Genomic DNA, 14,014 nt, shown 5'->3' on the forward strand with positions numbered 1-14,014 from the left:
ACCATTGTTAACTCGACCAGTGCCTAACTGATGGAGATTTGGGTGTTTTGCTATTACAACAATTAACGTAAATGGCAGGTAGGGCAGGGCTGGTATGGTGGCTTGGTTCCAGGAGCTTCTCAAAGACCCATGCTCCTTCAAACTTGCCTAGCAGTGCTCGACTTCGATACTTCATGGTCCAAGGTCGTTGTGACAGCTATAGCTAGAGCAGCCACATTCTAGCCAGGAAGAGGGAGGACAGGGCAAAGGAAAGCATGTCCTGATCCTAAGGGACACCTTCAGAATTGGAATGAACCACTTCTGCTGTCTACCCGTGGTGAACTCCACTGCACTCATGTCGACCTTCATGGAAACTCTTCTATGCTGATGGTGGGTTCCTGGACACCCAAGTGAGGGCCTATAAAGCTCTGCTCTGTACCTCTGGTGAGCTCTTCTAAACCCATGGTGTTTCCATACGGCCAATACGATCTCATCTATGCCTGTGGTGTCTTCTACACCCACAGTGAGCTCCCTTCCCCCAGGAGGAGTTCTACTGGAATGGGCTCTCTACCTGCAGTGGGATCTCACTTACACCTGTGTTAACATCTTCGCCTGTGGAGAGCTCTTCAACGCCCAAGGTGATCTTAGATCATGATTGCTCCAAACCTGTGATGGGCACTTGAACACCCATACTGAGTTCCTCTCAACACACAATAAGCTCCCCTACCTTCTGGTGACGCGTCCCTCTCCCCGTGGAGTGTGATCTGGTCCATACCTGTGGCCCGCTCTATGTTCACGGTGAGCTCTATTACCTATGGGGAGTTCCTGAGCAGGGGTGAGGCATTGCTCTACATCCAAACCTTTCTCAGCCACGGGGATCTCATCTATACCCCCAGTCAGTTCTACGTCCATGTTTCCAACCACCCTGACAGTTCTTGCACTAACTGTTCTGACTACTAGCTCCTCCAACTGCATGAACCACAGCCTTAAATGTCTCCTGCATCAAGCTGCTGCTTCTGCACACCCTAACCTTGTGGCTCTCACCTGTTTTCCTAGCGTAATTAACAGAATGACCTTCATCCAAGATAGAAACCTCAGTTGGCCTTGGGCTCTCCCTTTGCCTCCAACCCCAATACAAAGAGCCAGATGCCCTTAAGTTTTTATTATCTGGGTGTGTAGGATCTCTCGTAGCTTTGATGGTAGTTCAGGTTCACCAGTCCTCTTTTGCTTAAATTATTTCTACAGGTCTGTTTTACTGGTCTTGTTATCTGTTTTTTTCATTTCAACACTCCCCCCGGCTTTTTGAGGGGACTTCCTATAAAACAAAAACAAGCAAACTGTTAATAGTGGTTAACATGGGTGCGGGAGGGGAGGGGATAATAGGAAACGTGTCTATTTCTGACATGATTGGGTTTTTAAAATAAGGTATACATTTTCTATTATCAGAAAAATTAGTAAATAAGATGGTAGGCTGCCTTTTGTCTTCAGGATACACTCCAAACTTCATTTGTAGCCAACCTTCCCCCAAAAAAGGGCTCTTGCATTTCTCACATGGAATTTCTTCATTCCCAACAATGCCTCACTTTTCCTTTTTTTTTCTTCCAGTGTTTGCTGGCCTGACAAATACAGTGTCCCCACAGCCTCTTTCCTCTGCTTTCGCGGTCCTAGTGTTCCATGCAGGATCAGAAAGCACTGAGGGCATTCGGTGCACAGATGGATTTGACACAAGGACCCAGATGAATAAGGTCTTTGGAAGGGCTGGGGGAACAGGGGTCAGGGACAACTCTGGATCCACAGGGTTCAGGAACAATCTGCTGAGGCTGTCATCCAAGAATTAGAAAGCTGCCACTGCCACAACCACTACTGTTATCTCATCACCCACCAAGCTGAAAACCAGACACTGGAATGCTGGTCAGTCATTCCAGCTGGCTGCCATTCTCTTCAAATTTTCTTATCCGCAGCTACTATAGTAGGAAGGTGCCCCTACCTCATGCTGCCTTCCAAACCGAATATGCACTCAGAAAGCTAGCTGCAAGGGAGTCAAGTAGTTTTCAGCTTTCTAGCCTCTATAGTGAAGGACAGGCACAAAAGCAAGTGAGATGGAAATCAAGGGCCAACTGATAGTGCCCAATGCAGATACTGCTGGGAAAAGTCAAGAACAGAGGAAAGGCTGGCTCTACAGGCCTTGACTCTCAGGCCATGCAATAGAAGGGCTGCAGAAGTGACATAACAAATGCCTAGCTTCAGAAAAAAACACTCCTAGAGAGTTGGCCATGACGTGGGACTGAAATAGGTCAAGGCCAAAGGCAATGCAAAAGCCTCCATAAGCATCAAAGGAGACAGGAAAGAGAAGGTTCTAAGAGACAGGAAATATGTCCAAGAATTGGGCTTTCAGAATAGGACTCCAAATTATATTCTGAGTATAACTCCTCCAAAATCCTCCAGTCTGCTTTGGTTTCTAGAGACTACAAATTGCTCTAAAGGGAATACATCACAAGCACCATTTAAGAAGAATCAGGGACAACAATAATGCTTTAGGAATACATAGGACACAAGGTACTTCAATTTTCTCCTTTCCTCAACAGTTTTATTGCCTTTTAAGAAAATTTTTGTAAAATATAAATACAAAGGCAGAGAATTTACTTACAAAGTTAAAACACAGATTTCAAACATAAACACACGATTCAGAAAATTTTAGTTTTATGTACATTTCCGAGCAACCTCAACATATTATGTTAGTTTTCAATATTTTACAGGGTACAGAAAAAAATAGCTCAAAGTCTTCTTTAAATAAGAGCATAAAATGTTTAAACATATAAACAATCCGGTTTGATGCGTGAAAACTAATTTCACAGCTTTTAAATTAGGATATAAAAGTTTCATACAATTAGTTGTTTTGTGTGGATATGGTTTGAATTTATATTACACACTACTGGATTACATCCAATAGCATTTACCTGGCCCGAGCAGGTACTCTGTAAACAAAACAAAGTTATATCACCAAGTGCCTTCCCCAAATTCGCTCCCTCAAACCAACCACACAGTTCTGACCACTCTACAGTCATGGTCTGTCATCAGAGCTTTGTATGAAATTAAGTCAAAGTGTGGAGTTCCTTTTACTCATTTTTTTTCTCCTTAAAAAAGAAAAGAAACAAATGTTCCAAGTAAAAACAAACATATCCCAAAGCATGTGTGCATTGAAAAGTAAAGAAACATTATAACAACTTCATAAAAACTGACTTAAAAGTTTAAAAGGAAAAAAACATGTTTCTAAGTCCTTCTGACTGGAGTAATTTCTCTTATATAAAGAAGAGATATTTTCATATGTAATAGTGTCCTTTCTTTACAGAAATAGTCGTATTATGACACATATGCACAAGGATTAACACTATAACACACTGTACACGGTGGGTCCAGCTTGCTCACCAGTAGTTGTCTGAGACCACATCACTGGGGTGGAGCCACTCTACAGAGGAGCCCAGCAGAGTCTGAATTTCGTTCGTGAATTCCACCAGATCTAACAGCTCCTTACTTTCAGGGTTGAAGGCTTCCAGGTCTTTGGAGCAAGAGAACAAGAGACTTGCAGAAACCTGCCGATAAAATTCTGCCTCTGCAATGGTGACAATTTCCACGTTTGGAAAATTGCAGCGAAATATGCGGGAGGACATTTTCAATTTCTTAAGGACATCCGAAAGCAGTAGCCAGTTTCGTGGCCTATAAAACAGAAAGGAAAACGTTTTGAGTTCCCAGTAAAATGAAAAGTGCTTCCAACTATTAACTACCAACCCAACTAGACCAGCCTCTAGCTATGTCCTTTCATTCTGCTCCCACCCCTCATTTCTCACCATACCTACTCTCTGATAGCCATTCCTTTCTTTCTTTTTTTTTTTTTTTTTTGAGACAGAGTCTTGCTCTGTCGCCCAGGCTGGAGTGCAGTGGCACGATCTCAGCTCACTGCAAGCTCCGCCTCCCAGGTTCACACCATTCTCTCACCTCAGCCTACCGAGTAGCTGGGACTACAGGGGCCCGCCACCATGCCCAGCTGCTTTTTAGAATTTTTAGTAGAGATGAGGTTTCACCGTGTTAACCAGGATGGTCTCGATCTCCTGACCTCGTGATCCGCCTGCCTTGGCCTCCCAAAGTGCTGGGATTACAGACGTGAGCCACCACGCCCGGCCATCGCCATTCCTTTCTAAGGTGAGGCAGAGTAACTACTTCTAGCAGTAGGAACTCTGGACTCATCTGTCCATCTAGGGAGGACCATCTGAATAAGCCCCATTTCTCCCCTTTCTGGTGGTAAAGTCCTGCTCATTCAGCTGTGACAACTCGGGTCAAGCCTATCCAAGTGCCCTGCTATCAACAGTCACTGGGAGAGTAAGTGTGTATCCCCATTTCTTTGATCTCTTCTCTCCTCAGACCCTCACTAACAGCATTATAAACACACAAGGCTGTCTCTGCATTCAGGCATGTCCACCCCCATCCTTCCATTCTTTTGGGAGTGACACTTTTGAGAAGGAAGGTGTTACATTCCTTGCATACAACCTACCATACTTTATGATTTCCATCACTGTTTGTAATGGCATACACGCTTATAGCTTCAGGGCTGAGGAGGATGTTACTCATCAAGCAGCTCTGTCAACACACAGCAGAGCAGTCTCTTGACAAGTACGCCCAAAATGATTGGTCACTGGCGAATAGGGGCTCAACCATAGGGGGCAGAGGGGATTAACTAAATCTGATGACACACCAATATCCTAAGTGTCATGTACAATGATTGTCCTAACCTTACACGAGGTGGTTTATCAGTGTAGTCCAGTACATCTCAAAACATCCTACAGTGGTCTGTTGCAGGGAGTCCTAGGGAGGACACCTTCTCAAAGTGTTTAAGGATTTAAGTATCCAAGACGCTGACCCTTCCATAAAGTTCCAGTCACCCACTTCTCTGGGGAGTGACTTAAGCCTTGGTGTTAGTGATGAGGGCAGGCTTATACCATGCTGTGCCCCACCCCCCACCACACTGGGTATAAGGAAGCTGATGTGTACCCTTTCTGGAAAATATCTACTGCATTGTGTGAGGTTCATGGACAGTTAAGGAGGTCACTCACCCACCCACCCATCTGCTCAAAGGGCATTTCTAACTCCTGTCACCTCAAGAGCAGCTCAGCTAGTTTTCAACCACATGACAGCCATGCTCACCCCTGAGCCACAGATACTTGGATGTTATAACACGGTAAGAGGGGGGTCTCTGAAAATTCAAATTCAAACACATCGCTATAGGCATCGTCATCATCATCCTGGTCTTCTGGTCCTGGAGGGTTGGCTAAAACATCATAGCCACTTTCATCATCTGGTTCTAATGGAGAGCAAATAAGAGAGGAAGGAATCAGTAAACTACAGCAAGATGTCCACAGTTGTCAACAACAACAAGGAGTTTAAATAACAAGATTCTTTCCCAAGTGAGTCCTGCTTCCAGTGCCCACCACCGGCTTTCCCTCACCCATACCAGACAGAAATGGACTTGAACTTGTTCACCTCCTACGGAACTAGAGCAAACAATGCAGCTTACCACAAACAGAGCTGCCATAGAAGTCCCAAGTGCCACTGGCATCATCATCACTGCGACCCTGTAGGTCATTTAAATAATCTGGAGGGAGAGAAAAATAAAACAACAAGGTAAAACCTACTGAACAAGAACAAGATGATGAAACCTACTGAGAACAAGATGATGGCAGAGCCACGTGGCATTTTTTCCTATAAATTCATGACAGGCTGGAAGGTCATTTCCTGTCTTCCTCTTTCTCAGCAAAATAAAGTAGCATTACACTTATGTATCTCTCTTTTTTTTTTTTTTTTTTGACAGAGTCTTGCTCTGTTGCCCAGGCTGGAGTGCAGTGGCATGATCTCGGCTCACTGCAGCCTCCACCTTCCACCTCCCGGGTTCAAGGGATTCTCCTGCCTCAGCCTCCCAAGCTGGGACTAGAGGCGCCCACCACCATGCCCAGCTAATTTTTGTATTTTTAGTAGAGACAGGGTTTTACCATGTTGGCCAGGTTGGTCTTGCTCCTGACCTCAGGTGATCCACCTGCCTTGGCCTCCCAAAGTGCTGGGATTACAGGCGTGAGCCAACCATGTCCAGCCTACTCATGCATCTCTTCTTTGATAGCCTAACTAAGCTGCTTCTTCCAACAAGTGAGTGTAATTTAAGGTAAACAAGGGCAAGTCACCAGTGAGTTAGTGGCATTCTTTGGCAGGAAGTGCCTGATAAGGAATTTAACTGCAGGTGCCTGACACTCATGAAAACCTTGTGCTTCTGCTTTAGGCATTTTGTAATGCCCGGGGCTTAAGTAATGGGTTATCTGATGACCTAACACCATAAACCTGTCCAAATAATTTCATGTATGGAAGGTTTGAGTCATTTTTCCCAGACTCAAGATGTAAACCTATGAGCCATACCTAAGTTAAGAATGCATGTGTGGAAAATGAGACTAACTTTAGGAAATCTTTTAAAACATTAGGGTGAATAGATGACTTAGCTTCACTAGAATAAAGTCAAACCACACAAAAGTTCAAACATTCGGCTGCTCTCCTAAAAGCTTTACAGTTTCAGCCTTTGTGATTTCTGCCTAGTCAAATTCCAATCATCTATTGTATCGAGTTACCATCTAATTTTTGAATAAGACCATTTCTTGAACTTTGTCATACCTGTTAAGAACTTTTCCATAAGTTCACTGTGGGTCATTTTCATGATGGTTCTACCTGAGTACGTAGCCAAGGTGGGGTCAGCACCATAAGAGAGAAGTAGTCGGACAATTTCCAAGTGATCGTTCTCAACAGCATCGTGCAGAGGCCTAGGAAGAGAGGCGCAATAGAATTATGCTCACGCAAGCCACACTTGCTTATAAAGCAGTTGTCTCCTTAAACAGCAACAGGCAAAGCTGGGCGCATGTGTACCTTGTGTACTGAGCCTCCTAAGCACAGTATTTCATCCAGGAGGTGTGCACAGTCACCGCCACTGCACAGATAGGGAAACTGAGCTATAGTGACTGGCTCAAGCTCAAGCAATGAATCACCGTTATTTTGATGATTAACCCTTTACAGGACAGATGAAGAGACTATTTCAGGCCTAAATTTCAAACCCAAATCTATCCTTTTTTTGCGGGGGTGGGGGTGAGGGTGGACAGGGTCTCACTCCACTGCCCAGGCTGGAGTGCAGTGGGGCGGATCATGGCTCACTGCAGCCTCGATCTCCTGGGCTCAAGTGATCCTTCTGCCTCAGCCTCCTCAGTAGCTGGGACTATAGGCGCGTGCCACTATGCCTGGCTAATTTTTTATTTTTTGTAGGGACGGGGTCTTACTACGTTTTCCAGGCTGGTCTTGAACTCCTAGGCTCAAGTGATCCTCCTGCCTTGGCCTCTGAAAGTGCTGGGATTACAGGCAAGAGAGCCACTGCCCAGCTGCAAACCCTATCTTAATCCAAGGCCTAAGAAGAAAGTCAAGCGCAAAATGAAAACATTTTCAACAAATTTAAGTAGTCATGGACCATGTGAAGGTAACTTACAGGGGATAAAAGAGGTCCCATCATCATGGAAGCCAATACAACAAGCAATTGTCACACATTTAAAAACAAACAAAAAAAAAGCCACCTCTGTTTTTAAAAGAAACTAGATGCAAAGAGATTAGCAGAGACTCTCCTGAAAGCCTGATCCTAGGACGTCACACAAATCGGTGATTAACCTCTGGCCCAGAAGCCAAGGGAACAGTGGGGAGAGGAAACAGGCCTGGTGGGGTGTGTTCTCAGCAGGGTACAGAGGCCTCCTGCCTGTGTCCATGGAGCTGGGGGTTGGGGTTGGTGGGGAGAAGATGGGTCTCTGCCCAATCTGAGGGAATGCTATTTGCAAAGTGTGAAAGACCAAATACATTTCCGTTTGGCTATTTCTGTCACTGTCAGGAAACCCCCAGTGCCCAGCCTCATGGCAGCATCCCACTCACACAACCAGGAAGATGTTCAGGCTGACTCAGACCTGGGTCTCTGACCAATAAACCAGGGTCAAGGACAGGGTGAGGGCCATGGCTGGGGATGTGGGTAGCAATGGCAGGTCCTGCTGAACCAGCGGAGGGGCAGCTGGCCCTCTGTGTGTACTCCTGGGACTTTCAGCTCAAATATATTTTAAATACAGTGACTTCATAGATGGTGATGAAGAGTCCAGGGTCTTAAAAGGCAACACCCCCAATTATTCATGCAGGCCTCAACATTTTCAGAAGCTTTGGTTCACAGGAACATTATAGGACTGACCAAAATTGGGAGCTTTACATCTACATTTGCCAGAAAGGTCTGCTGGATTCAATTCCAGAGGACCCAGTGGTCAGTGTGCTTGCAGTCACCCTCTGTCTTTCCTCCTGGAGTTTCCCGTATACCCTGAGAACCGCCACTGCACAGATAGGGAAGCTTGGTCTCAGCAGAGCCAGGCTGAGAACAAGACACATCACTGACCTGGTTCCATCCTGGGCACTACAGTTGACATCAGCGCCATATTCAAGGAGGTGTCGCACAATGTTGAGCCAGCCCCTAGCACAAGCTTCATGCAGGGCGCAGTAACCTGCGTTGTCCCGATGATTTACGTCACAAATCTTGTTCTCTAAGCAGTACAGGACCACTTCCTGTGGGGAGGGGAGGGAGGAATGCCATTAGACCACTGCACAATGACCTTGTAAGGTGGACCTCTCTGTAGCTTTCAAAGACATACACCTTCAGGCCTGAGAACCCACTGCCTCTCGGGCAGGCTGTGGATGTCTTGGTGAGGGGCAAACACATGTGCGAAGCGCCTGATGACAGGGACAGCATCTTTTAGGGGTCTGCTGCCCAGCTGCCTGGCCCTGGGCGAGTTATGCTCCTAATTCTCCAAAGCTTCCTTTCCTACCTCTGGAAGAGAGTAACAGCGCCTACCAGGGACTGCTAAGAAACTGTAATTAGAGACCCACACAGGCCCTTAGCTTAGTGCCTGGCACAGTGAGTACAGAGGGATTTGGCTGCTAATGTTTCAAACAACGCATGAATAAGTACAAGGACATCCTCACTCAATCGATTCATCCAATAGGTAGTAGTGGATGATGACACAAGTTTAGATAAAAGCAAGGCCAATCAAGGCATAATGAACAATTAAATGAGCTGGAGAATGTTTCTCAACCTCACAGAGAGGAGGATGCCCAGGAGTTTAGGCTGGTCCTCACGCCCCTTGGAAAGACCCGGAGTCGGAGCCTGGGCGGCAGTGCCTCTGTTGGTATCATACTCATCAACAAATGACATCAACGCTTCCAATAACCCCACCCTCTTTTTGCTTCACTCTCCGCCCCACTTGGGGTTGAATCAATATATTTTCATATTTACTTAAGTTAATGACAGGAATCTAATACACCACATACCACAACCTACGCATTTCAAGAACTAAGTAAGACGATCCTTCCCTTCCTCCTTTGCAGAACGTGTTCCGCATCAACAGTTTGCATGAGAATCACTGTTATTAATCTCACTTCTTTGGCGTGTTAAAACATTAAAATGAACTGCTCCCAGTAAGCAGAGCGGTAATTTAGTCCATGTTTTATTACCTTGATTAAGAAAGTTTTCAAACACATGGAACAGTATCTGCCACCAGACAACAGGTTACACTGTTTTCCTAGCAGTCATGGCCAGCAGAGAGCTGTCAGGTTCTGAAGACTGGGGGGAAAGCCAGAATATGTGGGGTAGCCCAACACACGTTCCACTTGGCAAGGGGGGAGCTTGATGGGTCACAGCAGGCTCTCCTTTGTGACAACTCTTAAATAACTCATCTGTAACCTAAAATAGGCAGCATTTGAGCCACCCATAAACGTGAGTTGAGTTCTGAAAATTCTTTTATGCCCTTTCTAGGACACATCAGTCAAAGGTGATCACTCACTTGAACACTAACCAGAATGTTCTAGATGCTCCCCCTGTGAACCTAAGGCTGCACGCTGGTAACCCCGGCCACCCATACCCTGTTGCTTCAGGCCACTGCGGCAGCTCCCTTCCAAATCAAGGGGAGGAAGAGAGAAGGCATGCCCACAGATGCGTCTCTTCCTTCAGGCCCTCACCTGCCAGAAAGCCCACAATCCTCTGAGCTCCCAGGCCACCTGCCCCGAGCACTGGTATCCAGGATACCGCATGAAGCTGCTGCTCTTTTAGCAGGCCCTCACTAGCCAGACTCGAGTGGACGGCTGCAAGCTAATGAGTTGTGTACCCAGCCAGGGAGAGGCCCTGTCACGTGACTCAGGGATCAGCTCTAAGCGCCACCGACTGCTGTGCACAGATCAATCTACCCGGATCTCGGCGGCCAGCCTGGTGTCCTATCAACCCAGGGTTTATTTGCTCTGACAATTATGGCCTTCACCTGGAAACCTTCATCACTACTAGGGCTGATTTGAGGGAACCTAGAAATGAAAGACGTCGAGGCTGAAGGGTAAGTCTCTGTTATCCTGGAGGATGGCAGGCAAGGCAACAGTAACCCAACAACCAGGTCAGACGTTTTGCCATTGGCCACCATAACACTTCTGATGTTCCCAAATGTGTATGGCATAACCCACAGTGACCTGTGAGATCTCAGGAAGGAAAAGTGGTATGATTCTCATTCAACACCCAAGGAAATTGAGGCCAGAGAGGTTAAGCTCCAAATTCAATTAACACAAAGTATCAGACCTGTAACTCAGGTCTTTTGGCAATGGGTCTGCTGGGAAGTTTCCAAAGGCCCAATCAAGGGCTCTGGCTAGAGGGCTGCAATCCAGCCATGACCAGCATCCCTTGCACCTTTTCTGTTGGGGTCAAGCAGGCTAATGACACTCTCCTAGATGGGAGGGTGATGGGATCTTAAATGGGTGGTAACTGCTGTCACCAACAGAGAGAATGAAGAAGCCAGACAAGTCTGTCTACCCATTACATTACTTGGTTTATTCTCCACGCTGGAAATGGGAGTGTTTGAAGGGCAGCCCGCCCATTCCCAAACAAAATCAAACTGTTTTTGTTGGACAATTCTCTGTTAAGCAGCTATAAGCTGAATGCCATTAACCGCAAAATGTAACCATAAAGGCCATAAACCCGACATTGTTAATTAATTAAATGCCTCATTAACTTTTTTAAAAACATGATTTATTCGATTCATAGAAAATTTAACCATCACTACTAAATGCACACGCATGCGGTTCCACATTGGCATCTTAGCCTAAGAACAGACAGGGAAAGATTCAACTGTAACTGGCCTTTCAGGTGGTCTATTACAGATCTGAAGACAGAAGGTGTTTCTAAACCTCAAGAACCAGATTAACAGAAAACAAAGCTTGAGCAGCCTTTTTATTGCATGTGGTATCTTTTTAGCTAAGCAGAAGACAATGATAAAGAGGGGTTTTGGGAAACCCCTCCCAAAGCTGTGCATTCATACCGTACCTTATCCTGTTAAGCAAATTGTTCTTTTATTTTAAAGGGTTTACACTGCCACATCTGAATGGACTATCATCCTAACATTTTAATTTCTGACTAAAGAAATGCCAGAAAGTTGGATTCAAAGTTGAAAGCTTTCATCTAGTAATTAAAACATTCAGCATCAAAACTGATGACCTGGGAAAGTTCTATAATGACATTTACATTTGAAGGAGAAAAGTTGTCCTTCCATGAACATTCTCAAGGCTTCTTGCACCAAAGGCCTGGTAGCCTAAGAAAGCATGGATCGGTGTTCCTTAGTCCAGGCCTCAGACCCACCTGCTCTAGGAAAACCACCAAAATGGAAACTGTTCCTTAGAGCACACCCACAAGGGGTCTCTTGAAGCTCTGGGCTCAGAAAGGTGAGACTGGCAGAAATGAAGCCAAGATCAAAGACCAGGCCAGGAGCCCTACCCCACCGTGGCCAGCGAGTGTTTGCTGGAAGCACAAGTCCATTTTCCCAATCATGCGTAGGAACGAGTGGCCCTGCCTGGCACGCTGCATCTACCCTGTCCTCATAGGTGCTGCTGCTCTCAGCTTATGCGAAACCAACTGGCTGCCACTTGGGTTTAATCTGCAAGTAACTGAGCTAATTTCCAAATCCTTCTAGAGAGTTCCCTCAAAGATAATCCAGAGATATCGATAAGAAACAAGCTGGTACGAATAGACAAAGTCACATACAACCAAAAATACCCAGCTAGTGCTTCAAAGGACCAACCCACAGGTGTGAGCCAGCATCCCAGTTCCCACCCACACAATCATGCCCCAGGGTGGGCTCTGGGTCAAAGGGAGACTGGCAGCTGGGTCACCCCATCAGGAAAGGCTCAAGGCACAGCAGACTGCAGCATGGTTAAGGTGCACGAGCCTGGGCTCTGGCTGAATTCCGGGAGCCCACAGCTGAGCATGGGCCGGCATGGATCCTGTCGCCCGGGTGCTTCTCCACACTTCACACTCAGCCTGCTGAACCGCATTTTATTTTCACCACGACTCCTAGAGAGCTGATGCCAGCATTAAAAAAACGTCTTTGCCCTGTGGGCTATTACATCACAATCTCAACTGACAAGTGTGTGGTGGGGAGATGCACAGGGGCAGACGTAGGTTTTTAACTGTGAAAAGCATGATTCCAATGGGAGCCAGTCCTGGAGAGGAGCCGAGTTTGGGGGGATGGGGGGAGACTGGGCTTTGGAGCTAGGCTGCTGGATTATTATCTGTTCAAATCATTTAACGCCTCTGGGACTCAGTTTCCTCATCTGAAAGCGGGAATAATATTAGTTACTACCGCACAAAGACGATGAAAGGGTGAAATGATAGGGGCTCCGTCAATGTAAGCTATTATTGTCATGGCCCATGCTGGGAGCAGGATGAGCAGGGGGGCTGGGGAGAAGCAGTGAGTTGAGGGAAAAGTCTCAGTCCCTCCCTCCAGAGCCCTCAGACCTGAGGCTACTGTACCCCCTCTCTCAGAAAGAGACCTTAGGTCTGCCCCACCCCCCTCCCTCTGTGACCTACACAGCTACTTCCTGCCTACTCCCCCTACACGGCCACCCTTCCACCCGAAACAGTACAAGCAGCCCCAGAAAGAGCTAGTAACTTCTCTCCCCCTTGCTAATCAGAATCCAAAAGGGCTCATTAAAATTCCCCCAGTCGCCAAGCCCTGGGTTGTGTCAGATTTTATATCAGAGATAAGTTAGCGAGACTGGAGGATGCCGAAGCAGCCTACCTGCCTGAACACGAACTGAACATCAGAGAGGCCTTTCTTTCCACACCTCGATTGAACAAGCCACCAAAGAGACAGCAGTGAGAGTGGGGCTAACACAAACATCCTGTTGGAGCACCGGCCCAGCCCCCTTATGTGGAGGGGGCTGAGCTCTGCTCTCCATGTCCCTCCCCTCGCCCACCACAGCCCGCGGGGCCCGCCCCCCAGCCCGCAGCCCCGGGGAGCGCCCACAGGGACACACCTCATAGCCAAGCCTGGCCGCCCGCTGCAGAAGGGTCTCGCCAGCGTTCTTATTGACAATAAGTCTCCGTGCTTCTGGCGGCATAGGGCGAGACTGGGTGGTCTCCTGAGGGGAACTTGAGCATGGCAGCTGTGTGGACTGGGAGGCCGGTAGCAGTTGCTGCAAGCGGTCGAAGGGCTTCGGCTCCTGCTTGGCTGGTGACAGATCATAGTCTGAACTGGGCTCCGGCCGCTTTCTGAATCTCCGGACAGTCACCTATCATAAAACCAAGCAGCGCACACAGTTAAGCCCGTGTCCTTCTAACAGCTGCTGCTTCCCCTCCTCCTCCCCACGTGACAAACCTGCGTGCAGAGAGGCACTTTATTCCTTATCTTTCTTGGGGGGTGGGGGGTGCCTGTCAAAGGAGGGTTTGGGGGAAGGGGTTTCATTCTTACTAGTTTGAAACTTCGCTGCCACCCAGAAGACATGCTCCTCTAGGACAGGGGAGTGACGTGTGGTATGGGGGAGGAGTCCAGGAAAAGGAAAGCTTTGTCCCCACAAGCTGGGAAGCAGGCAGGCGGGGATGTGCTCGCACGGGCCCTAGAGGGAAGCCGGGGTC

At 47.2% G+C, this 14,014-nt stretch overlaps 1 protein-coding gene across 6 annotated transcripts in view; it reads right to left on the minus strand.

Annotated features, from left to right (window-relative positions):
* Window positions 1-1,126: 1,126 nt before the first annotated feature.
* Window positions 1,127-14,014, minus strand: part of BCOR (BCL6 corepressor) — a 48,103-nt gene continuing 35,215 nt past the window's right edge. For 3 of the 6 annotated variants that reach the window (XM_058441674.1, XM_058441675.1, XM_058441672.1), the window contains 7 exons: window positions 13,417-13,671; window positions 8,471-8,637; window positions 6,682-6,827; window positions 5,546-5,623; window positions 5,176-5,332; window positions 3,406-3,693; window positions 1,127-1,294 (listed from right to left, as the gene is read on the minus strand). In XM_058441674.1, coding sequence (XP_058297657.1) covers window positions 1,219-1,294; window positions 3,406-3,693; window positions 5,176-5,332; window positions 5,546-5,623; window positions 6,682-6,827; window positions 8,471-8,637; window positions 13,417-13,671 — 1,167 coding nt within the window. In that variant the 3' untranslated portion in view covers window positions 1,127-1,218. Of the gene's footprint in view, window positions 1,295-2,539; window positions 3,694-5,175; window positions 5,333-5,545; window positions 5,624-6,681; window positions 6,828-8,470; window positions 8,638-13,416; window positions 13,672-14,014 lie in introns of those variants that run through there. The other 3 variants (XM_032756741.2, XM_032756740.2, XM_032756736.2) reach the window with 1 other exon arrangement.

This window comes from Hylobates moloch, unplaced genomic scaffold (genome assembly GCF_009828535.3).
Source record: "Hylobates moloch isolate HMO894 unplaced genomic scaffold, HMol_V3 SCAFFOLD_7, whole genome shotgun sequence".
Lineage (NCBI taxonomy): Eukaryota > Metazoa > Chordata > Mammalia > Primates > Hylobatidae > Hylobates > Hylobates moloch.